The 25,018-nt window shown below is 37.9% G+C and overlaps 1 protein-coding gene across 1 annotated transcript in view; it reads left to right on the top strand.

The window, feature by feature from the left end:
• Nucleotides 1-25,018, top strand: part of LOC103476834 (dystrophin-like) — a 123,156-nt gene that overhangs the window by 88,461 nt on the left and 9,677 nt on the right. The window contains exons 3-8 of the mRNA XM_008429494.1: nt 13,532-13,624; nt 14,409-14,489; nt 15,875-15,967; nt 21,495-21,596; nt 23,623-23,693; nt 24,520-24,638. Coding sequence (XP_008427716.1) covers nt 13,532-13,624; nt 14,409-14,489; nt 15,875-15,967; nt 21,495-21,596; nt 23,623-23,693; nt 24,520-24,638 — 559 coding nt within the window. The remainder of the gene's footprint in view (nt 1-13,531; nt 13,625-14,408; nt 14,490-15,874; nt 15,968-21,494; nt 21,597-23,622; nt 23,694-24,519; nt 24,639-25,018) is intronic.

A 25,018-nucleotide genomic window follows, 5' to 3' on the forward strand; every position in this document is an offset into this window, starting at 1 on the left:
TATATATATACATACTGTATATATAAACCTCCGAAATACTGTAAAAAATTAGACCTTGCATTGAACTGGTGAGATAAGCTGAAACAAAGATTCCCTCTATTCTGGTCCCTCTGTTGGGCTTTTTTCTTTCTTTCTTCCCAGTTTGTGTATTCCTGTCTTGGTTCCATTGACTTTGTGCCTTTTCCTGTCTTCCATTTCAGTGGACATGTTAAATGTCTCAAAGAATGGCTGCCTCACACAGCAAAATTACATTTGACACTGTGTTTCTTTCAGTAGAGCATGTCTCTGTTTTAGTGCAGGTTCTTGTACTGTGTGTTTATTTTGTTTTGTTTTTTCTTTTATTGTCAGGCACAAACTTTAATCTGTTTTCTTTTTTTGTGTACATTTTATTAACAGAAAATATACAGAACAATTAAGCGGAAGGAAAACGATACACGGTTTTCCTAATTTGCACTTCCTGAAACTGACATTTTTACCTCCTTTTTCTTTGCAAAACAGCTTAAGCTCAGTAATATTGGATGAACACAGGTTGTTGACCTCTTGGATGATTCATATTCATGTTCTAACAAAGCTCTGAGACCGCAGCAGAACAGCTGGATTTATACTGAGATCAGCTGGATTTACTACACTGAAAAAGAAAGCAGGTGATCCAACTTAAATATGTTGTGTGGATAGGTAACAAGGAATCAAATTAAGTTTATGCAATTTAAGTTTATCAAGTTGTCAAGTTAAACATGTAGTAAATTTGACAAACTTCAGTCAAAGACTTGTGACCAATTAACACATTTTATTTCTAGTTGGAGCTCAGTTCTCTTTTTTTCAGTGTAATTTGACATAAAGGAGGAGGAGTCGTGCCTCGAAGGCGGAGCTAGGTCCACCCAGGTGTTTTGCACAGCTTGAATGGTTGCCAAGGGCAATTAAAGGATTTCTCAAACATGCATGATAGAATCAAAACACTGCAGATACATGATTTACATCTAAAAAAAAACAACATTATTTTACTTAGTCTAGGATTTTCTTAGTGGGGTTCACACTACATATGCCACASTTTTCAGGTTTGTTTTTGCAAAATGTTGAAATATTAGCATACATTTCCTTTTAACTTAATCCAGTCGACTCTTGCAGCATCAGCCTCTTTTCAGCTCTTATGTAATGAACAGAACTACAGTAAGTCAGTTTGTGCAAGAAGAATGTAGCGAATTAGCATTTATTTACTCCTTATCTTATGATTTCCCTCCTAATTTTCTTGTTCCCCTCACTTCATTGAAATTTTGTTTGTCCAACTTCAGGAAATTAACATAAAAGTGCAAAATTAAAAAAAAAGAAGCAAAAAAAACATTACAGCTAGGAAGAGATTTTATAGCTGTAGGATTATAAATAAATGTTTGCTAAAACTAAGCAGGAGAACCTCTTGTCAAAGAACCAGAAGTTCCTTTAGTTTTTTTTAGTCATTAAATCCCGTCTCACATATAACGGATTCAGGATTCTCCTGGCTGACCTGCTGCGGTTCTGCTATGCATTGTGAAGAACAAATCAGCTAGAACAGATTTTTTTTCCCTCTCCTCCCTCCCTGTGTCTCTTTTCTCTGCTTGCTTTTGTAAATAAGCTGTGTAATCATAACGTGCCCTGCAGCAATACTTTCTGGTGGTAATTTACCAAATCAGACTCTGAATCCTGCATTCATTTTCCTTTCTCTTTTTTTTCACCCTCAATTTTGCATGCTGTGAATATGTAGCTTAGCTGTTCTGCCAAGCTGTAAAATCAACGCTGAAACTTGTGATTAATCTCCAAAGTCATTCAATCTGCAAATACGCGAGTTCAGGAAGCAACGGTACGACCTTTGACTCATACCGACAGCGATGGTGGAGGACGTGTCGCTCCGTCGACGGACGGGAAATCTATCTGAAGTGAACAGTTAGCATAATTTCAGGCTGGGGAAAGTGAATGATTGGCCCTCGTGCTCGTTAAAGTTTACTGCTGCGGCCGTGAGACGAACGACGCTGATGAATCTCATTGGTTCCTGCTTCCTGATGCTGATTGCTTATCTCAACCTGCAGCGCCGCTCACCCCGGTGATTATCTGAGGTCGCATCTTGTTTTATTGAACAGTTGCCGTTGTTGACATTCATTGCACATCAGTTCCCCTCGTCTCATTTCTGATAGCTTGCCTCATTACCTATGCGTTTTAGTTCATCAGTGTGAAATATGTCTTGTTTGGAACAGCTGACCAAAATAATTACAATGCAATTCTGATTGAAATTATATAAGCAGGAGAGAAATAAGTGTGGAAGGTTTAGCTTTAAAATCAAACGTGTCATGCTAAGGCTTTAACTGTGTTAAACAAAAGCAGAGCTACAACATATTCTATATCCACTAAGTAGAAATATTTGAGATGTTCCTTTGAAACATTTAGAGCCAGCAATAGAGACGAGGTCCTATAAAATAGAGACGAGGTCCTATAATTTAAAAGGGACAAAAAATATATCATATTCTGTTAAAGCTAAGCACACAACGGTCACTATTTTATGAAATATGCTGAAGATAAGAGAGAAGGTAAAAAAGCTTCATCTTCAGTGTTTTGTCCTTTAACGTCATTTCAAGCAGGGATACAGTGTTCCCATTTTTTCCCCCCACTGTCAGATGTTTCCTTGTAAAAGGCGAAAATTTTGGAAATARTTTGACAGAAAGAATAAGCAGAGGCTCATATTCTGTTTAAGCTTGAAATAATAAAACAATTTTGGATTTTGTGACAGGAACAGGATGCAGATGAATAATAATGGGTCTGACGTGTAGCATAAAGATATTTAGGATCTGTTTTTGTTTTTAATTATTTGTCGCCGCAGTTCAGTTTACAGCAGCAGAAACTTTAGGCRACCATCTGTGTGGTYTAGACCTGGCAATCCCCCTGGCAGCAGAAGTAAAGAGGATAGAATTGATGTCACAGGCCTTATGGTTAACCAGGCAGACTGGGTGCTATAACATTTTTCAGCATGGAGCTGGAGGATCCAACAGGCTTTATATAAACACACAGATCGATCCTCAAGCCATGTTCATAGCCTTGTTAATGCCAACTGCAGCCTAATGAACAATACGGCATGAGGAAGAGAGGAATAAAGAATAAAGAAACGTTTCCAGTCATTCCACAAACCTGCCTGATTAGAATTTACAAGGCAGYACTGAATATATTTTCACAAATGAATGTCTCATCAACTTCCTTTTAAGTTTCAAAGACTTAAAAGSATATTTTTTTGGTTTGAAATGCCGTAGCTTTTACACCTTCTAGAGTTAGCGTTCTGCTATCTTTAGCTTAGCTATTTGTTTATAGAGAAGTCGCACCATACAGCTCATTAAACCCAGTATTATATATTTAAAATAAAGCCAAGAATTAATGATRGGATTATTCTTTCACAGCTTTTGTTAGCAGTTAGCGCAGTTAGCATTGCTAATGTTCACTTCTTATATCGGATGTTTGTCTTTACGATCACAGCTGGAGTTTTCTATTTCCTTCACAGTCAAACTTGTCTGTTTGGAGTTTACAACATCACACCAAAAAATAGCACAATAACAGCTAAAAGGAAGTTTTTTGTTTGTTTGTTTGAACATCCGCCACATCCAGCAACAATCCTACCAGAACTAGCCTTCTGCTACTTTTAGCTTAGCTGTTTGTTTACTTGAGAGACTGTGAGGTCGTATCTTTCGGCTCATTAAAACTGTARTTTCCTATTTAATTCAAATGTCGCCAACAGCTTATGATGGGCATATTCAATGTTTTCATAGGTTTTGTTAGCAGTTAGCACAGCTAGCAATGCTAGAGGTAACAGCAGCCTCTTAGTTCACGTTTTATCAGATTTTCGACTGTGCTACTCAAATTGTGAAGAAACTGGTGTCATTTTATATTTCCTTTACATTTAACAAGTATTTAGACATTTAAAAATAAAAGTTAGCAGCTATTCTTCTTTCTTTCTCTGAGTATTTATCATATTGTGAACWTGCCTTATATGGGAATCTAGAAAGATTTTTTCCCATTTCTGCACTAAGGTCAAAAACAAAAGACTCCAYCCTAAGCTTTAGAAGCATTGCTCTTTTCTTGAAGCCTTTCGAGTAATCTGGCTATAAATCAAAAAAATAAAAATAAAAAATCACGAGAAAAACAATACAGACTGGAAAGCAAAGTCATTTAAGGGACAAGAGCTGTCATCAGAAATCTTTCAAAGGACATAGAGAAACGAATAAATCAGAAGCAGCTGGGTGTGTTTTTATTGAAGCTGTTTGGAATATTGCTGGATTATTAAGATGCGTTTCTCATCCATCATGTCTGTTTTACACAAGGGTTGAATAAGTTGAACTCATTTTGAAAACTACAGAGGAATCCTTATGAATAAACAATATTCTGGAAGTGAAACTTCTGACTARTGTACATATACAGGTCCTTCTCACAAAATTAGCATATTGTGATAAAGTTCATTATTTTCCATAATGTAATGATAAAAATTAAACTGTCATATATTTTAGATTCATTGCACACTAACTGAAATATTTCAGGTCTTTTATTGTTTTAATACTGATGATTTTGGCATACAGCTCATGAAAACCCAAAATCCCTGTCTCAAAAAATTAGCATATTTCATCCGACCAATAMAAAAAATGTGTTTTAATACCAAAAAAAGTCAACCTTCAAATAATTATGTTCAGCTATGCACTCAATACTTGGTCAGGAATCCTTTTGCAGCCTTCAATGCGGCGTGGCATGGAGGCAATCAGCCTGTGGCCCTGCTGAGGTGTTAAGGAGGCCCAGGATGCTTCGATAGCCTTAAGCTCATCCAGAGTTTAAGGCTCATATTGTGAACTTTCTCTTCACAATATCCCACAGATTCTCTATGGGGTTCAGGTCAGGAGAGTTGGCAGGCCAACAGTAACACCATGGTCAGTAATACCAGTGGTTTTGGCACTGTGAGCAGGTGCCAGGTTGTGTTGAAAAATTTAATCTTCATCTCCATAAAGCTTTTCAGCAGATGGAAGCATGAAGTGCTCCAAAATCTCCTGATAGCTGCTGCATTGACCCTGCCCTTGATAAAACACAGTGGACCAACACCAGCAGCTGACATGGCTCCCCAGACCATCACTGACTGTGGGTACTTGACACTGGACTTTTGGCATTTTGGCATTTCCTTCTCTCCAGTCTTCCTCCAGACTCTGGCACCTTGATTTCCAAATGACATGCAACATTTGCTTTCATTCGAAAAACGTACTTTGGACCACTGAGCAACAGTCCAGTGCTGCTTCTCTGTACCCCATGTCAGGCGCTTCTGCCGCTGTTTCTGGTTCAAAAGTGGCTTAACCTGGGGAATGCAGCACATGAAGCCCATTTCCTGCACACGCCTGTGCACGGTGGCTCTGGATGTTTCYACTCCAGACTCAGTCCACTGCTTCCGCAGGTCCCCCAAGGTCTGGAATTGGCCCTTCTCCACCATCTTCCTCAAGGTCCGGTCACCTCTTCTCGTTGTGCAGCGTTTTCTGCCACACTTTTTCCTTCCCACAGACTTCCCACTGAGGTGCCTTGATACAGCACTCTGCGAACAGCCTATTCGTTCAGAAATTTCTKTCTGTGTCTTACCCTCTTGCTTGAGGGCGTCAGTGATGGCCTTCTGGACAGCATTCAGGTCAGCAGTCTGACCCATGATTACGGTTTTGAGTAATGAACCAGACTGGGAGGAATCTTTTGCAGGTGTTTAGAGTTACTTTGTTGATTCAGATGATCAGGTTAACTGCTCGTTCAGAGAACCTTTTCATGATATGCTAATTTTTTGAGACAGGGATTTTGGGTTTTCATGAGCTATACGCCAAAATCATCAGTATTAAAACAATAAAAGACCTRAAATATTTCAGTTGGTGTGCAATGAATCTAAAATATATGAGTTTAATTTTTATCATTACATTATGGAAAATAATGAACTTTATCACAATATGCTAATTTTTTGAGAAGGACCTGTATATGTACACAGTATCTAAAARAAAGTCAATGCACTCGTCATATCGTCATTATCCCATGAAAAAATTTWATTGAATATATTTACAAACATGTGAAGTAGTCGGTGTACAGCTTGTAAAGCTGTTACTCAACACAAATGACTGGCAACAAAGTAGAAAGTGAAAATTTGTCAATACATTTGCGTGGCAATMATTTTAATGATTAATCGATTGTGAAATTAGTTGACTATTCTTTCAATGATCAATTCATCACGATTAACCCTTCATCAAATTTCCTGATGCTTCGTTACAATGAAACTTCATGTTCTTTTTTCCCCACTATCCCCCTTTAATCTTATWAATTAATGTCATAAAAGTCTAAATTGGACCAAAAAGTACATTTTCTTCTGACGTTTAAGTCAGATTTTTGGTAACATTTTTAGTTCCCCACAGCAAAGGAGTGTTAATGTTTGGAKGAATCCGTTCCCAGTAAACAGTGAGTAGACAGTCCCATGGACGTTTTTCCATGTTGTAAAAAATATAGTGAAATCTTTTCCTGATTAATTCAGCTCTTAACACCTTGTGGAAACACTTAATTTATTCCTTTATATTAAATTGATTCAGTGATGAATGGAGTTGAAGTTGTGATACGGATTAGATTCGTGTTAATCTGTAAAACTGGCTGAGTTATGAACGCTAATATCAGGAATATTTGCTATATATATAAAAATTTTGTTGCAGTTTACTCCACATACAATGGACAAAAAGCAATATAGAAAAATGTTGGACATAAAGTAGCTCAGCGATCATTTTGYTCTCATTTTCCATTGTTTTTGTTCATATCCAGTAAAAAGACGAAAACKGCAAAGTTTTCAAAGTTTCTCTCTCTTGCTTGCTTTAAATAATTCAAGTATGAATTGCGTTTCCCCTTGCGCTAAATAGGTTTTTATTGCTTGCGAGTCATGGGAATTCAGTCTCTAAAATGCCAGTCTTCCAGGAGTCGGTCGATAGTTTAGACAAACAACGACTGTCCCCCTGTGACCAGGGGTGAAAGTAAGGGGGTACGGCAGGGTACTGTGTACCCCTAAAAGATTTAGCGGGGGTACGCAGTACCCTCAAGAGAGGAGCGGCTGTCTGCTGTAAAAAAAAAWATCAATGGATTCACCGTGCAGCCATGAGAGCACCCACTAATCAGCYGTGACTGATTAGTTTTTCAAGAATAATCTAAAACACGACTTAATCAGTTAATAAATAGCTTTTTTTCCTCATTTTATATTGTTTCTGAACTGTTCGTGCTTTGTAGAGCAGGGCGCAATATGTCGATCGCGGAAGGTTTTGAGTCGATCTCGGCATTAAGTGACAAACTGAACGCCGCCAGGACGCTCAGACCAGCAGGTCCTCCTCTGACTCCTTATCAAAATGTTTGTAACTTTATTAAAGAACAACAACAAAAAAATCAACAAAACGTGTTCAAATTAATGACCCAACAACAATAATAATCTCAGTAATTATTGTTTCAACAAGGTGTTGCGCAATTCTGTGCGTTTCGGTTCCATTACYAAAATAACTAGCAGAGCAGGAGTTTAAAATCAACTMATCAACCACTGCTGTGTTCAGGGGAGCGCYTATTAATAATCGCAAAATAAATATCAAGCCTGCAAACCTAATATTGTAACGGACTGATTGTTATGTTTTTAACATAATCTYGGGTCGGCTTGTGGAGCGCAGGAGGTTGCCATAGCAACAGCTGTGCTTAAATGACAGAGACAGAGAGTTAAAAGGTGCGAATGGTTTAGAGTTGATCACCTGTTCAGGTTGTTTTACCTTTTTTTACCTTTGCCTTTACAGCCGCTGTAGTTTCTGAATGTTCAATAAGCGACAAACTTGGACTAACTATCTTTGTGACTATACGTCATTTAGAACAAACATCAAACACGGTAAATATGTTTCATTAAGTATTTAACAAACAAATGGCTTCTACCGCGATAATTATGTGAAATTAAATTAATTGTCTAATATAACAAAATAGTTTGGTTCTGTCGGGCTCAGAGTCTGAGAGGCTTTTCCTTTATATCAAACAAATTTTTTTTTTGCCTCTTATTTAGTGGAAATATTGATGTTGATGAGACTTTCTCCAAAATGATAACCTTTTTCAACCTTTATAGCTTCACTGTTGAAGCTCTAACGTTCACAAATGACATTGAAATAAAATCCAGTCCAACATCTGGTTTGAGTTGATTCCTCTGGAACCTGTTGGAGAAAAATTTTTCCCAACTTCAGAAGATGAGCTTTAACTTAACAGAGCTCTGTGGTTCCTCCTGTCAGTATGAGAGTCAGGGTGAGGAGGCGCCATGTTAGGAAGAGAAGTGGAAGCTGCAGGATCTTCAGAACAAACAGATCATGATGCTGGGCTACTGATTATCCCTGTCTGGACACAGGATCAATAGAACCAGTTTAAAAACCAGTTTATTTTTGTTTGTTTTTTTGTCATAGGTCATAGTGCCCCCAAGAATTTAAAACTACTTTCACCCCTGCCTGTGACCAACAGAAAGGCTCCATTATCTGCTCCTGTTACAAACTTCCATCCTCCGTTTGCTGCCATYGCAGTGAAGCCCACTGACTTGTAGGAGGGAGGGTGTTGTGCATTCTTTATTTGTCCTCCGATGACATTGCACAGGTAGCATCTCATTTGTTTTTCTCTTTGTAATTTAGAGTTCGGTTATCCATGATGTTCTGCTGGAAAATTCAATTACAGAAGCAGGTTTTTTGTTTTTTTCCCCCCTTCTTTATATCACTGCTTTCCATTTATTTTTTTCTTTTGCTTGCCACAAGGTTTTATCTGAYGTGGAGGACGGACGGCATACTAACAATACCGATTTGGCCTTTCAGTTGAAGTGATGCACAGTTCGTGTTTTGTAAATATGTTGGTCATTATTTACTTTTTTTTTTTAGATTTACAATTTTCATATTTTCTCTTAAGTACTTTTTTTTTAGTTAATGTTTACTCAGACATCTGATGAAAATGTGTCTCCAACTTTATAAACACCTGAATATGCAGATTCACAAATAAAAGACCGAAAGGCCCATAAAGATTTTTCAATGTTTGTTCAATGTTATATTAAATTGGATATGTTCAACATTCATTTAAATGCTGATATCTTATTACTCAGGCATTCTTCAAAGTCAGACGAAAGTGTTGTGGTCGGATGAGACAACAGTGACCTTTATATCACTATGACAACGACATCATCATGGTGAAATATGATGGTGGCAACAAGATTTAAGTTTTTTAAGTTTGATACCAATTATTTTGACATCAGTCGATATCTACTGCCAATTTTTAAAGTCAACATTACCATACTTTTTCATTTAAATGATAAAAATGACAAATGAACAAATCTTACACAAGTCTCAATTTAACCAAAAATAATTAGTATATTTTGATGTAGTTCTACCTCTTTTGTTTGATTTGTATGTTAAACAGTTAAAAAAATTTTTCTATATTAAATTGAATGGGCCAAAATATTGGCTGCCTGGGGTATACGTCGACCTYTAGTGGCGGCATCGTGTGTGTCATGAAGTGTCCTGAAGAAGCATGAAAARAGAAAAAAATAATAACATGTTGGAGGCTATGACATGTCACACACAGCCAGATTTACTCTGGATACAAATGCACTCCACACTATTCAGATCTTCAGTTGCAGAAAGTTAAAAAACCCACAAATTTTGTCGTACAGCACAGAAAAAATGAAAAGCCGAATTGACTTAATGCAGTATTTTTCTTAAATGCAGACATAAATGCACTGAATCGCACTGACTGAGCAACTTTAATTTGCTCAGTCAGTGAAATTAGTGCAACAACCAATGTAAAATAAAGGATGAAAAACCTGAAATTGATGAAGACAGATTGACTACCTTGGACAAACAAGTAAAAAAGTAAACCATTTCTTTTCAACCATTTCTCAAAGTGCAAAGGAAAAGGAATTCTAAATAGAATGTGAAATAAATAATAAAAGTTAAGAACCAGCCCCGTTGTGACTCTGAACTGGAGTGAACCACTAGAAAACAGGAAGGATGGGGGCTTTTTAATGAATATACTCAGGATGGCGCAAATTGACCAATTAGATACTGTTCTTAATTATTCCTCTAGTGCTCAAACAGCCAATAAATCTCTTGTGGTGCCTGAGTACCTCMAGACATAAGATTTTGACWTTTCTAACAGCATAGTAGAAAAATAAAAACAGAAAAGATGTCACATGAGGTTTGGATTTGCTCTGGAAATTATGTGACTGGCAGCCGAACTCAGGCTGTTGCTGAGTGTGGGTGATGATTGTCAGAAAACCACACACAGCAGCTATACTTACAAGGTTTAAGAGGTTATATACAGTAGTGGCGGTAATCAGATGTAGGGTGTCTGAGCCTGCGGGAGTGGCCAAACATGCAGTAGAAATAAAAACAAAGTATTTATTCCAAGTACACCTTAACCTTTTTCACTCTGTAATCCGTCTGTTCCCTGTTTAATGGCAGATGTGCTTTACAAGTTAAATCCCCCCAAAATAAAACACTTGAGACTTCTTGCTAAGAATTTTTCTGACATTGAAGATGTGGGTTGAATAAATGYGCATGCTTGTCTGTTTTCTGTCATTATGACAATGAAAAMTCTGGCGGATGTCAAGATTAGAGGATCTCCAGTTAGGATAGAGATTGAATTACCATTCAAAGCCGTTTTTGATATGGWTGGAAGGGCTCACTGCAKTGGGTGATGACGATCAGGGGGGCGATATGCACGCTCAGAAGTAAAGAAAAAAGTTTCCTATTGCATTTCCAGTTCAAAACGTGAAATATCTTGACTAGTCATTCAACTTGAGATTCATAAAACCTTCGTTTATCGATGKAAACCTCATGTGTAATTAGCTTTGAGTTTCAGATTGAGACGTTCATGAAAACTGCAACWGACGAGTCAAACCTGGATTTAGTTGTTCTACAGCAATCAAAGATTCTTCGATTTTAAACCTTTTATTATACTTGCGAAAACAACCAAATAGGCATTGGATGGTATACAATAACCTCCATTGCTTTGGGAATCATAGTTTTTTTATATTTTCTGTCGACAGTTACGTTGGTCAAAAACCCTCTGTTGCAAAACAATTGWAGGAGATGCCAAAAAGAAATGCATTCAAACTTTTGTACGCGGCATCATTTTGGTTGTGGTAAGAAAAAAAAAGGTAACTGTTTCAGAGGGAAAGACGAGATATGAACCAACTCTCACATTTGTATGTGACCAACACTGCAGTTTAATTTGGGTTATGAATGCCCCTACACAAATAAACTAAGAAACGAAAATGTAAACATGGTGGGAATGCAGATGGCTAATGGTTGGTAGCGGTTAGCCGGTATTGACACTGAAGCTGGTAGCCGCCCGTTAAAATTCAAAATAGATCCTGCTCAAATTCATCTTTTTGCTGATTTTTCTGTGGATTGCACCTCCAAAAGTTTCACTTATTTGTGAGTGTTTCTAAAAGCTTGGAAGCTGAAATTCCTAGTTGCAATGCTACTTAGCACATCATTGGATGGTGTTTGAAAAGCAGCCAACCCAGGAGCCCTATTCTTTTTTCTTGCCACTGATTGGTTTCACCCCAGATATAGAAGACCATGGGCGCTCACTTTTGCAGCCAAATTAGTTTGCACTAYGTGTATTATTATATATGGAACTTTAACTATTAAAATAGGCAGTTTTTATAGAGAATCTAAGGTATTTGCAGGTTTTAGCTTTTCACAKAGGGGAGCTGTGTCCCTCTCAGTATTGGGGTGGTCTATTGTACTTTGATGGGTGAAACGTAAAATTCATATTCATGCTGAAAACGGCTGTATCATAACGTTTGAGGAGCGCCATAAAGTTTACATAACTCAACAGCAAATATGTGTTTATATTTCAGGTAAAATCCATACTAAAACACATTCTGCTGGGGATAGAGTTATGTCGAGGATTGTTTCAGTCTCCCCCCACTTCACCGTTGTACAGTTTTATTGATACTTGAGTTATAAGTGCTCTCAGGTTTCGAAAGACTATTAGATCCCCCAGGACTTGTAGTTATAGGAGCTTTCATTTTGCACTTGGGACACTTGATAATCTGTTTTCATCCTCARGGAGCAAAATTACAGGGAGGYTGTCACTTAAAGGACAAAAGACATTYTTTATAGTTCTCCATGTGCAGAATKGGGAATGGATTTTTAGTCACTCACCGACAGAATATTAATCACCCAGAAGAAATGGTGCTGGGGTATTTTGGAGGGCGGCCGGTATCCATCTACAGAGGTCAACAGGTGGTAGGCTGGTGTGATGTTATCACCAAAAAAATCTAATAGATCTGTTCTATAAGTAAGAGAGAGCTCTGTATTACTGTGTTCTCGGTGATTGGCTACACTAAGACCCTCCTCCTGGTTCTGATTGGTTGTTTCTGTCCGCTGTGTATTTCTGCAGATGGCAGTACAATTGTGAATAATTTTCACAATTGTACTGTCTCATGCTATCAGGGCTTAGTGAAGGTTTCAACAAATATGAAAAAAAACCCAACATTTTTATGAAAGTTACATACTGCAGTAAACAATGCCTTTTCACTCCAGATTAAACCTTGTTTTAAAATCTACTTTTATGCCTTAGTCTTCAACACGATGTGAGACATTAACTTTTATTTCTATACTTTAAGTGTAATATGCTTTCTTCATGTATTAATCTGTTTTTTTTGTTTGTTTGTTTATGTTGCTCTTCAGCACTTTGTTCAGCCTCGGTACAAAATGTTAAAGTGCTTTATAAGTAATGTTAACTGTTGCCTTGTCACATCTTAGAAAAAACAAGATCAATCAAAAATATGATTCACACTGAGGTCTTCATCTAATAGTTTAAGTTAAAGTTGCACAAAAAAAAACAAAACAGGTCCAGGTCTTTCCCATCCCTTGGGGCTTCGTTGCTTTAGGTTCTGAACATTTATTATTTGCTGCTTTTCAATGTAGTTACAATATTACTTGCAATACATTTATCAAACATATTAAATATTTAAAAAATCCACATTTTATCTACCGAATCAGTTGTTCAGGTCCTCTGATTTTGTTCTAAGACGGGAAACTCATAGTGTATTCAGCCTGCAGCGTGTTCTGATGTGAATCAACTCCTAGTTTGTAAGGCCAGACTTGTCAGCGCAGATAAAGAACAACCCCCCGGGTATAAAATTGTTATCTTCACATTTAACACCAGGCTGCGTTGTTATTACTCGAGAAATGTGTCCCTGTTCAGACCAGCGTGTTGTTTTCTGCCACTTTGGAGGCTGAACCTCTGGCCTTTCCTGTGAAACTAGCAAATTCCCCGCAGCATCTCTGCAGGAGTCATTCCAGCCTTTGTTTTTCCTCATTTGTCATCCAATAGTTCTGGTTCTGATTTACCACTACCAAAGAAATGATTTGTCTCCGGTTGGGAACATGTGAATGTTAAAGAATGGTGCTCATGTTTAGGTGTTCTTGTTGAGTTTTAGTGCATTCTGTTAAAGGTTAGCTCTGTCTGTGTGATTCAGACAGGAAAGCCACCTGTGGAGGACCTGTTCTCAGATCTGTGTGATGGACGACGCCTGCTGGAGCTGCTGGAGGGCCTCATAGGACACGAGCTAGTAAGGACACACGCGCACACACACACACGCACACACAGACACACTCCCACTCTTTCTTTTACCACAATAAATGGAATAGAGCAGCACATCTGGGCGCCCTGCCTGCCCTCAGCACTCACATAGCTCTTAGGCTAAAAGCAGACTTTTGCTGAAGGCCAAATTTTGAGACATTTTCTAATCCAATGGTATCAAAAAAAAAAAAAGCGAAAAAAATGTATCATTTTCCATCTGCATGTACTGTTATTTTAGGTGGTTTCCACTTTATGCTGTCTGTCGAAACGAAGGTTGTTAGCTATAGAGAATGCAAAACTCTACTCTTTTGTATCTTAAAACTTGGTTTTATTTAGTTGCGTTTGCCATACTTTTTTTATGTGGAGCCAGGTTGGTTTGGATGGTTCTTTTACCATTAAAAGATAAAACATTAGTGGTTTGTGGTCAGAGTTGGGAAAGAATGACATTTAGGTAAGCACTCTCTCCAAGGTAAGCTCTGTCCAGCGCCACTTCCTGTACTTTTACTTTTGAAAAATATGCAGATTGATTTACAATTGATCCGATTTTGTTTCGGTATCCACACACACATTCAAACATGCTACTATTATAATTTGGCTTTTTGTACTGCTTATAAATGCTCTGAGCAAGGTCATTAATATCCTCTGCCTGCTTCCTGTGTGTGTGCATGTGTGTGTGTGTGTGTGTGTGTGTGTGTGTGTGTGTGTGTGTGTGTGTGTGTGTGTGTGTGTGTGTGTGTGTGTGTGTGTGCGCGCATGCGTGCGTGTGTGTGTAGGTGAGACTGGAGAAAGGGACTAGCCGTGTTCACTCACTTAACAATGTCAACCGTGCTCTGCAGATCCTGCAGAAGAACAATGTGAGTATACACACACTACAACACACTGAATCACAGTTTGGGTGTGTACAGACAGACACTAAAGTAATTTGACAGAAAACCATAAAAAACCCATAAACCCGACGACAGAAGGCACACTGAATGCACAGTCAAAAAATGTTGTGTACATAGCTTGTTTTAATGTAATATTTGTGGAAGTTCTAAAATGTATAGTGTGTGATGTTTTATCAAAAGCAGGAAGCAAACTATAGAGCAGGGCATTCTGGGTAAATGCAACCAAAACAAACGCTAGTCTAGCGATTGCAAGAGAAATGGCTCTCGGTCTTTTACCAAAGACAAAAAGGAAATCCTACAATAGCTAATGTCTGACACCATTCTATTTTTGTTTACATTTCATAAAGAAGGAAGTCGCACTTTTGTCAGCTTCTGAGGTTTCTGTGTCGTTTCATTCTGTGGTTTGAACATTGGATGTTTCCCTATAAGTCCCTATTGGATGATAAGAACACACAGTTCCTCAGGCGTTTCTCATAAAAGTCCAGAGGAAACAGGCAATATTGACAAAGACAAAATGTAGGTTCTTTTATTTTTATTTTTTTTGAAGAAACTTTTTTTTAATTATATGTAGGTCTTTAAACCATCTGAACAACACTTTAAACACTAAAGAGAAACTTAAAAGTTCAAATGTCACATCCTGAATTACAAACTTGCTACCATATGTTAGCAAAAGTCTTAGCTTTTCCTCATTGAGCAACACATTTCGATGTTTCTTATTGGTTGTTTGAATTTTCCAAAGATATCAAAAGAGAAACTGAAACATTTGTCAGACTAAAGGTGCCAAAATAGTAATGAACGTGTTTTAAAGGGGCAATAATGTGTAAAGTTGACTTTTTTGAACTTTACATCATGTTAAAATGATCCATGCATGTTTGAGAAATCCTTTAATCTCCATTGGCAACCATTCATCAACTTCTCAAAGAAACGTGGGTAAAAATGTTGTTTAAGGGTTAATAGAGGAGCCATGTTGTGATGACTTCCTGGAGACGGAGTTTCATAAAGAGAAGGAGCTTCTTAAAGAGACAGAGGCCCAATTTTAACAACTTCAAAGACAGATTTCTTTTAACATAAATTATCTTTATGGAGCATTTTTATTACAACTGAAGCTAACAGTCACTTGATTGTGCTATAAAGTGATATTATGTGGCTGGAAACACATAATACTGCCCCTTTAGTGCTTATGTCCTCCACTCTTGATGATGAATTTTAAGTGTTTTTAATATAACTTGACTCCACCAACCCCTTCCTAACGGAGTCAGAGAAAAACAAGGAGAGAAGGTAAGGAAAGCAGTTTGACTGTTGGGAAAACAAAGCAATCATGAGATTTTTGTGTCTCTGCTGCCTCTCTGCAGGTTGATTTGGTGAATATTGGAGCAGCAGACATCGTTGATGGGAATCACAAACTGATTCTCGGGCTCATCTGGAGCATTATTCTCCACTGGCAGGTGTGTTTGTGCGCGCGTGCGTGTGTGTGCGTGTGCGTGCGTGCGTGTGTGTATAAGTTACAGTGAACATTTGTTTCAGCGTGCCACCTTTCAAAGGAGTTTATGAAGAAGAATACAAAGAACAATTTTCACCCAAACAGGCGGTTTTCGTGTCTGAAACATAAACTCACTCCCTCGAATTGCTCACATTTGTTTCACATTATGCTAAACAAATGCTACACGTCCCTTTTTGGAGCATGTTAGGATCACTTTGTCTTTCATATTTGAACCGAGTGCTTAGATGTCGTACCTGTCAGTCGGTAGTCATGTTGCAAGAAACGCAAAGACGTCAGAGCGCTGCAAGGAGAAAAAGTTAAATATGAAAAAAAAATTCTTAGCGGCAGCAAATGCATACTGATTCCTTAAGGCAAACTTCGCCATATGGTTTCTCACTTCATCCTTTCTAAGTGTGCAAGTCGTCACCTTGCATGGCTGGGTGAACTATAGCTGAAGTAGAGATTTTAAATTCATCTTCACCATTGTTTTTTTATTTTTTATTTGTTAGTGCAGTACAATGCCTTTCATAATATTTATAGCCTTTATCCAGTTTTTCAGATTATGCCAAGTTGCGACTACAGACCTGAATGGATTTTATGATCCAGATCAAAAAATGGTAACAAATACTTGTAAAATTTTGTTTTATTTATTTATTTTGGAAAGACAGTTCTAGGGAGTCCAGTTTTAAGTTTTCGTTAATTATTCCTCTTTTTGAGTCCTTTATGGAGGACCAAAGTATATCGTCATGTTAGAATGGCCCAGTCAAAGTCTAAACCTAAAACCAATTAGGAATGTATGGCAAAACTGGAATCTAAGCTTGAACAATATTGCAAATAATCTATTTTTGCATTAATTGTAATTGATGTTCAAAAACAAATTCACACCACACTTTTCCAGATTTTCTATGTTTATTTTTCTTGTAAAAACCTTGAAAGCAATGAATTTTTTTTTAACTTTTGCTAGTTTATCATATGAACATGTTTATAATTTGAAAGAATCAGAAAACATTCAAGGCCATGAAACCATAAAGCGATGTAGATATGTCTGATAAGAAGCGTGAAATGTTAGAACTTAGATGGTTTTGTAGTGTTATTTAAAGAACTTCTCCCTTTAGTATTCCTTTAACATTATCTCATGTCAGATAACTGACAGAAATTGTCAGACTTGGAGCGTTTTGACGGAGGGGTTCTCAGCGAAGTCGGTCTTCTATTCTCTTGAGACCTCATCCATTTGTCACCCTCTGCTGTAGACATTTTGTTGCTGTGCACTTACTTTTTTATACATATGCAATTTCTTGTATTTTGGGTTCTTTTTCTCTACTTTTCCATTGCCTGAAGCGTTGACTTGGCGGTTGATCGCCAGGGGACATTGTCTTGGATCTTTCCTGTCTCATCATAGATAATGGATCTGATGCTCGTGAATTCTTTGCCTTGCTCCTTATGCTTGGTGTATATCTGAATCATCAGCTGCCTCCGCCTTCTCATTTGGCCTGCCTATGATACCACTGGGGTATCTGATGAACTGCAGGGCACACGCGTTGGTGGCATGAACTTCATTCTCAGCATTTAGCCGACTCTTCGGGATCCCGACTTTGTAGTTGATATCATCGTTGTAGTCTCTATATGAAACGCTGTTCCAAAGATATATTTAAAATGGTTTTGAACATCAAATGTCTTGCTTTTTGCTTGATCAGTTCTGTTAGCTCTGATAATCCCTTTAATTTCACTGGACTGCTTTTGTCGCATCACAATGAGACTTTGATACTACTGCTTTGTTTCCCATTGCCTCAGATCTGTTAGGTGATGTCTCAATCAATTTTAGTGTTGTTTTTAAGCATTAAGAGCAGTTTTAACAATACAAAAACCCATCTGGAGGCAGGTGTTCTGGTCACCAAGAAACTAATAGTGCAAATCACCCTGATGTGGTGGTGTTGTCATTATGCTATGTGGAGAAGCTTTTCTTCGGCAAACACCAGAAACCTCATCCCTTAATTGGAAAATTCTACCTCATAAACTTCTGGAAACTACTGAGATAAATAGCAAAAAGAAGTGACCCTACAACTGAGCCTTGAGGAACACCAGTCTTTATCGTTAAAGCCTCAGTTATTAGTTATGTTCACAGCTAAACATCCTTGTTGATCTGCAATTGCTATAATTTGGTCAGCCACATGCAGACATGATACAGAAACTATTTATAGTGCAGCCTCTGTTGGAGGTCTGGTATTATGACTGGTTGTTGTTTCAGGGGAAGCAAGTTGTCAGATTTACTTGGAATGGAGCTGGTGCAGCAGGACACACATATTGACACTTTTCTCTTCCCGTATTGATGGGTGTTAGCCTTGGGTGGGCCTGTTCTCGTCTTGATTTTCCCTTCCATCCTATTTATGGCTGGGTAAACAAAGTTTGGTCAATAACATGTTGTTTAGCTTCTCCTTCTCTCGTGTCCCTTCTTCAATACCTTATAACTACGGCTCTTACTCAAGCGTCCAACATAGAGTTTACTGTCATTTAGCATTGGATATGTTCTAATAGACATGTTGGAGTTGATATTGTCTCTAAATCTGGATCATGTATAGTGACGTTCAGTGGAGGTTTCAGAGGTTTTTTCAATGTGTTTCTTCAGTGACTTATTTGCGCCTGGCCTGTTAGTTTCTCTTTGTAAGTGCAGATTTCTTGGTGTCACTGTGTCAGTGTGGCTATCTTTTAATTTGCATCCAGCTGCCTTGTCAAAGCTCCCCTCTAATTATAGCAGAAATATATGCAGCAACCCACTTCCTAATAAGTCCCTTTCTCCTCGACCAGCCACATTCTTTGAGGAAAACCCTAACAATGATATACCTCCCTGTGTGTCTGCGTGTAATATAAACAATGAATCCTTTAACCAACAATTTACCACAGGATACATTTTTTCATAATGGTTTTTATGGTGTATCATACATTAATATATTTCRTCACGCTCACTTTCTTTTGCTTCTTTTACACAGTACATTTATGCTGACTGGTATTACTCAAACACTCGAGTCATAATGTATACGTTTGGAAATGATTGTTATAAAAAAGACGGCCTTTTTTCTAATGTTGGCAGATTTGCACAGATCTGTCTTCCTCAATCTGTTCTGTTTAGAAGAGTAGAAGCAGCAACACGTTCTTGTTGTGATGTATTTTGACTTTCTCAATCATTTAGCTTAAAAAAAAAGGCTATTATAGTAAATTTGAGTCAAAGTCTGCGTCTTCTGGACGTTTTGTTAGTGACCATTAAATGCAAAAATGGTGGTTATCAAAAAGACCAATACTTTGTCATATTTTTAATTGTAAGAAGATTTTCAATTTGTTTGTGACTTTTGAATTAACGAAACATTCCATCAGCATTAATGTCATGTGTTGACCAGCATTCTTGAAATCCAGTTCGAGGGTCGCCTGAAATCAGTCCATGGGCTGCAAATGGCCCGCGACCCTCAGTTTGGAAACCCATAATTTAAAGCACAGCCTATGTTATGTTTTGGTGCTTTGGATAAATAATTCTGTTTTACTGCCTAGTCTTGAGAGATTCATAGTGACCTACTTTAGTTTTGAACTGCTGCTTTTCTAGCTTCCTGTAGCAACTAACTGTGCTACAGTGCTAATTCTAAAGTACATTCAGATTGGACAAACAAGTGGAGATTCAGTGTTAGGTTCTTTATCTTAGTAGTTCTACAACTACTGAATTCGTTTTAAAATTCTATTGATGTTGGCAAGAAAACCTGGTCTTAAACTTTTACTTTTAGTGTAAAATTGTTTGGCTAGTTAAAACTTTACATGTGTTTTTTTTTATCACAATTTTTTTGTTTTAATAACTCTTTTTTATAGTGGCAGCATTTTTAAGTTTTTTTTTTTTTTTTGCAGAATTATATTCAGATTATTTTTTGTAAGGTTGTGTGGACAATTATTCCCCCTGGTTTTGGATGCTGTGCAGCCAGAAGGGTTTTTGCTCTCATTTGTGCTTTCAAACAGACAGTGTGACGCTTAACCGTGGCAACAAGATGCTGTTTTTAACTCTGAGCAGCCGATTACCATTTCAAAAGCTCAAACAACACCTGAACTATGACCTAAAGAATCCAAGAGGAGTTGAAAAGACGGCTTGACGGATGCCGAGCAGGACAGTAGATCGTAATGATTAAATCCCTGATTCTGTCTCTCTACTTGGCAACCAGAGAGAGATTCCAAGAACAGCAAAAGCAAAAGCGGTAGATTAGCTGATGGTGTCATTCAGCAACAGTGTCTTCAATCAGAGGCCTCTTCAGATGTGTTGCAAGACTGACAGCCACAACTCAACTTGGATGACATGACTTACAACAATTTTTAATTTAAATTTGAAATAAAATATTTTTAAATTAATCTGAATTGAACCAAAAGCAACAATTATTGATTTGCTACACCCTCCACACTTGACTTTTATGAAATTGTTAAATATTAACTGTACAGTTGTACCTGGCATTCAGACCTTTAACTTTTCCATATTCTGTCTTATTATAGTTTAATTGTATTCACAGTAATAAATCTTAAAAGTGTGGTGTGCATCTGTATTCAGCCCCATGAGCATGTTAAACCATTTTTTTTACTCCAAATACAGCTGATGGTCTTTGTATTATGTCAAATTTTTTTTGTACATTGCTTGCAAAATTCAAGTAATTAAAATTTTCTGTTACCAACAGCATGTTTTTTAAATAAGTTTTTAAAACCATGTTTTCTTTATCTTCCACTATTATCAAAAAAACCCTGCTAAAATACATTAAAGTTCAACATTGCAGCAAAAGGTAGAAAGGGACATGGTCACGTTGAGCAAAAGCTAAACAAAAACAATCTCTTCCATTTTTGCTTACAGAAAATGTTTAGAATTTTATTCATCCCGGCAAACAATCCACAGATCATAACGCACAAGACAGGAACGATAATGTGGAAGTGAAAGAGATTAGCAGTGATGCTACAAATCCTCTCTCTTTGCGTTTGTGGATTTTAGCTGGAAGAAATGTCGAGATTGCATTTTTTATTTTATTTTTTCAAAGCTATTATCCATCCGGGCAGGTAAAAAGAAAAGCACGATTCTTTGTTTTCCACACAAGTTCAAACAAAGTGCTCCAAAACTGTCACTCACAGCTGCCAGAAATCCTCCCTGTGGGGATAAAAACGTATGTAAACACGGCCCGCTGTGTGGATTTCTGCCTATAGAAGTGTCCTTTAGCTTTGTGCTTTACCTGAGCCTCACTGTTTGGCAGAGATACGGCTGTGGGAATATGCAAAATGTCCCACAGACGAGCCGCAACCAACCTGCTCGGACACATTTTTCAAACGAAGAACGTTTTTAAAACTTGGTGTGAGGAGAGAAACTCGGCTGGGCGGAGAGGTTTTCACTCTAAACAATGAAATGTGTTTAGTTTCTCTGGGTCTGGAAATCATTTCAGTTTTCTGGGTTGGTCTGGTTTTTTTCCACCTGCCTCTTCTGTTTGTGTGTTCAGGTGAAGGATGTGATGAAGGATGTGATGGCGGGCCTACAGCAGACTAACAGTGAGAAGATTCTGCTGAGCTGGGTTCGTCAGAACACACGGCAATACCCTCAGGTATGACGCTTTGCTTTTCAGTCGTAAGTTTGAAACGGCATAATAAATGTAATATTCTTTCAGAATCCTGTTTGAGAAGAGAATGGTATAATCCAAGCTTCTTTTGTAAGTGTGAAAATCAAAATGATTTATTTCAAAAAGATTTATTGCTCATAAAGAAAAGATAAAATTAAAATGTTTGCTGTTTTGTACTAAGATCCCTGGGAAAAAAGGGATTAGATTTTTCTTCTAACATTTGTGAAAAGCAAATAAAGTAAATTTACAGTCCGTCCTTGAGAAAGTTGCAAAGTTCTGACTATTTACAACCATTAACTCAACTTACTCATCGTTCGCAATTATCACCGGTCTCCGCAACTTCTCCACAATGTTTATGAAGCACAAATGTAGCTTTACAAACGAGTTGCACACTAAATTTGCGCAATTCATCAGGTACGGTAACTTTTTTAGGGCGCTATTGTTAGCCCTTAAAACAGGGAGTATAGTAAGAGAAATTATCGCAGCAGATGGAATCTCTGCTCTTCCTTTTTGTCGCTTGTATTGAAAGTGGGAAAAGAGCATGCAAGTCCCCCTAGTGGATCTTGCAAGTCATAATGCTAAACTAACCCTCTCTCAAATACAATTTAATTACTTTGTCTTTCGCACATTTTAAATCAAATTCAAAATAAATGAGCAGAATATTAATAAAGTCAAAGTTTTCAACATTGTACCATGCAACACTATAAAGCATCTTCAACTTTCTTGTAAGACCAACATAAAGCTTAAAAAAGTGCTAATTTTGACTGCAACTTTTTTTTTATTTTTTATTTTTAAAGTGCCACAAAATCTGTTGTCTTAGGCCATAAAAATCACAAACAAAACACCAGAGCATACCAAAAACACTGATTTTAACTTTATGGTTTTTTAATGACATCATWGGTTTATATCACAWWCCTCCCCACTCAAAGCMCTTGTTTGGCTCTGCTTTAGCTAACTGTCAGGACGCAGCTAAGTGGTAAAGATGATACCACGTTACCACTATGCTAAAACGACAGCCTCTGATATTCTGATGATAAATCACAACAACCTCTCAATGTCAGTTTTAGTTCACGTCCAACCTTCCCTCACAAAATCCCCATTCCTCCTGAAGATCCCGCCCCGACTCTCATCCAGTCTGAAGGAACCCTTATTGGATCCTCCGGTTTGACTGTAACATAATGTGCGATGGCAGCAACCTTCCTGCTTCTTTTCTGCTGCTTCTCACACAGCATCAATCTACATAGAGCTGGACTTGGACAGCTTTATTGGGCCTCGTGTGCAATTCATTTGTAGCCTCTCAGCTCATATATATTCACTCTGTACAGACTCTATCAACACAGTCGTCAATTCAGCAGCACACTAAAGCTTAACGTTATTGTGAGAGAGGCTGTGTGTTATGTTCCTTTGAGTCATTTTTTAATTTAATGTCTGTGGTTCGCTAACAGTTGGTTAAAGTAACTGTGTGCAGAGTCGGTTCTGGACTGCAATGCACAAAAGACGTAAATATACATAGAGCCTCTCAGCTAAGTTTCTAAATCTACAACGAAGCTGATATCTATTCTAAAGCACTTGTTTTGATGCTACTGTTTTTACCTTATATGTAAAATGTAATGCCACAATGTGTAATAAAATAATGAAATCAGACGTTCAAATTTAATAAAAAACACATTGTGTAATAATTGATGCAAAATGCAATAGATTTTTTTTTTAAAAGCACAGCTCAACATTTATTCTGTCTGTGAAAACACAAAAGGGGGAACTTTATAGCTTTTTGTTAGCATTTTGTCTTGCTGAAAAGCTACTGTAACAGACTGAGTATAATGAACACTCCTCTTTGCCTTTCGGAGCATTTTAAAAGCTTTGTATCCTCTTCTTGCTTCATGCATTCAAAAGCTCTGCCTGTCATCAACTGAACGAGTCCCTGCGCTTCAGGGACGGAGTTTCAGCTGTGGGTTTAGCGGCTCGCAGTCGCGCTCCGCCTCTTTAGTTTTTATATTGTCTCTGTCCTCAGGTGAATGTGGTTAACTTCTCCAGTAGCTGGAATGATGGATTGGCCTTCAACGCCCTCATCCACAGCCACAGGTGGAGTACGACATGTTTGTGTTAGAGAGCTGAGAAGGAACAAAGACAAAGATTGTATAAGGGTGAAAAAGAAATAAAAAAGGACAAGTAAAGGCTGAGTTTTAATAAACAATGTTGAGAATGTCTCTTTATCTCTAGATTATCTCTAGAATATCTCCCAGGCTCTTGTAATTCAAAACTAAGATTAGAAATTATCCTTACTGCATAGTAGTTTGAGTTGGGGCAAGGTCAAAATTTACTACAAGTAAGTTTCTCTTGTTTCATTAACCGAACGTCTTAAAAGTGGAGTATTATGTAAAATTGTTTTTTTTTCCTTTAGCTTTACATCATGTTATAATGTTATTCCCTCAGCAAAAACACACCTGGAGTGTTGCCTTGATTCTTTCATGCATGTTTGAGAAATCCTCTGGTCTCCCGTGGCAACCATTCATCTGCTGAGCTCATTAAAGGAGCTACTTCTCAGTGCAACGCTGGTAAAAACATTGTCAAAGGGTTAATAGAGGAGCTGTGTTGTGATGACTTCCTGTAGGCAGAATGACGGAAAGAGCAGGAGCTTCTTAAAGAGACAGAGGCCCAATTTCAAGGCATTAAAATACAAAGTCAAATTTCTTTTAAGTCACATTTGACACATGCAGCATTTTTATAACAACTGAAGGTAACATCGTCACTTGACTGTGTGTGGAAATTGAAGTTAGGATTTTTCAAGCTGTTTATTTTAAGGTTTTTTCTACACTTACAAGCGGTGATAATTAGATAAACTAAAAAAAAAAGTAAAAACCCGGAGCTCGACATGCAATCCCAAACGTTCCCTCTGCCGTCTCGCCAGGCCGGAGCTGTTCGATTGGAGCGCGGTGGAGACGAAGACGTCGGCGATCGACAGGCTGGAGCACGCCTTCAGTAAGGCTGAGCAGCACCTGGGCATCGAGAGACTCCTGGACCCCGAAGGTAACTGGCGAACACATCCACTGACATCACCGGTAACAGTAGAAAAGATTAAAAGATTTTTTTTTAAAAAGAAAAAGGTTTTACCAAACGCAGGGCTTGTTTTGAAGTGGACACGACACTGAGGTGAAAAGAAAAAAACAAACACACACCAGGACATCGGTGCCATCTATCTTTGCCAGAGTCCCCCAGTTCAATTTGCTCTGTTAATCAAAACTGTCAGGCAGGGATAAAGAGAATAGCACTAACCATTTCCTCTTTCTCTTCCGTCCCACTGTTTTCATCCGTCTTGTTTTCTTTGGCATCTCCATCTCATTATGTGCTCATTTGGCTGCTCTGCCTCAGATACACCATGATCTGTCTCTTTCACTTACACCCCTGGT

Source organism: Poecilia reticulata, linkage group LG2, assembly GCF_000633615.1.
Source record: "Poecilia reticulata strain Guanapo linkage group LG2, Guppy_female_1.0+MT, whole genome shotgun sequence".
NCBI lineage: Eukaryota > Metazoa > Chordata > Actinopteri > Cyprinodontiformes > Poeciliidae > Poecilia > Poecilia reticulata.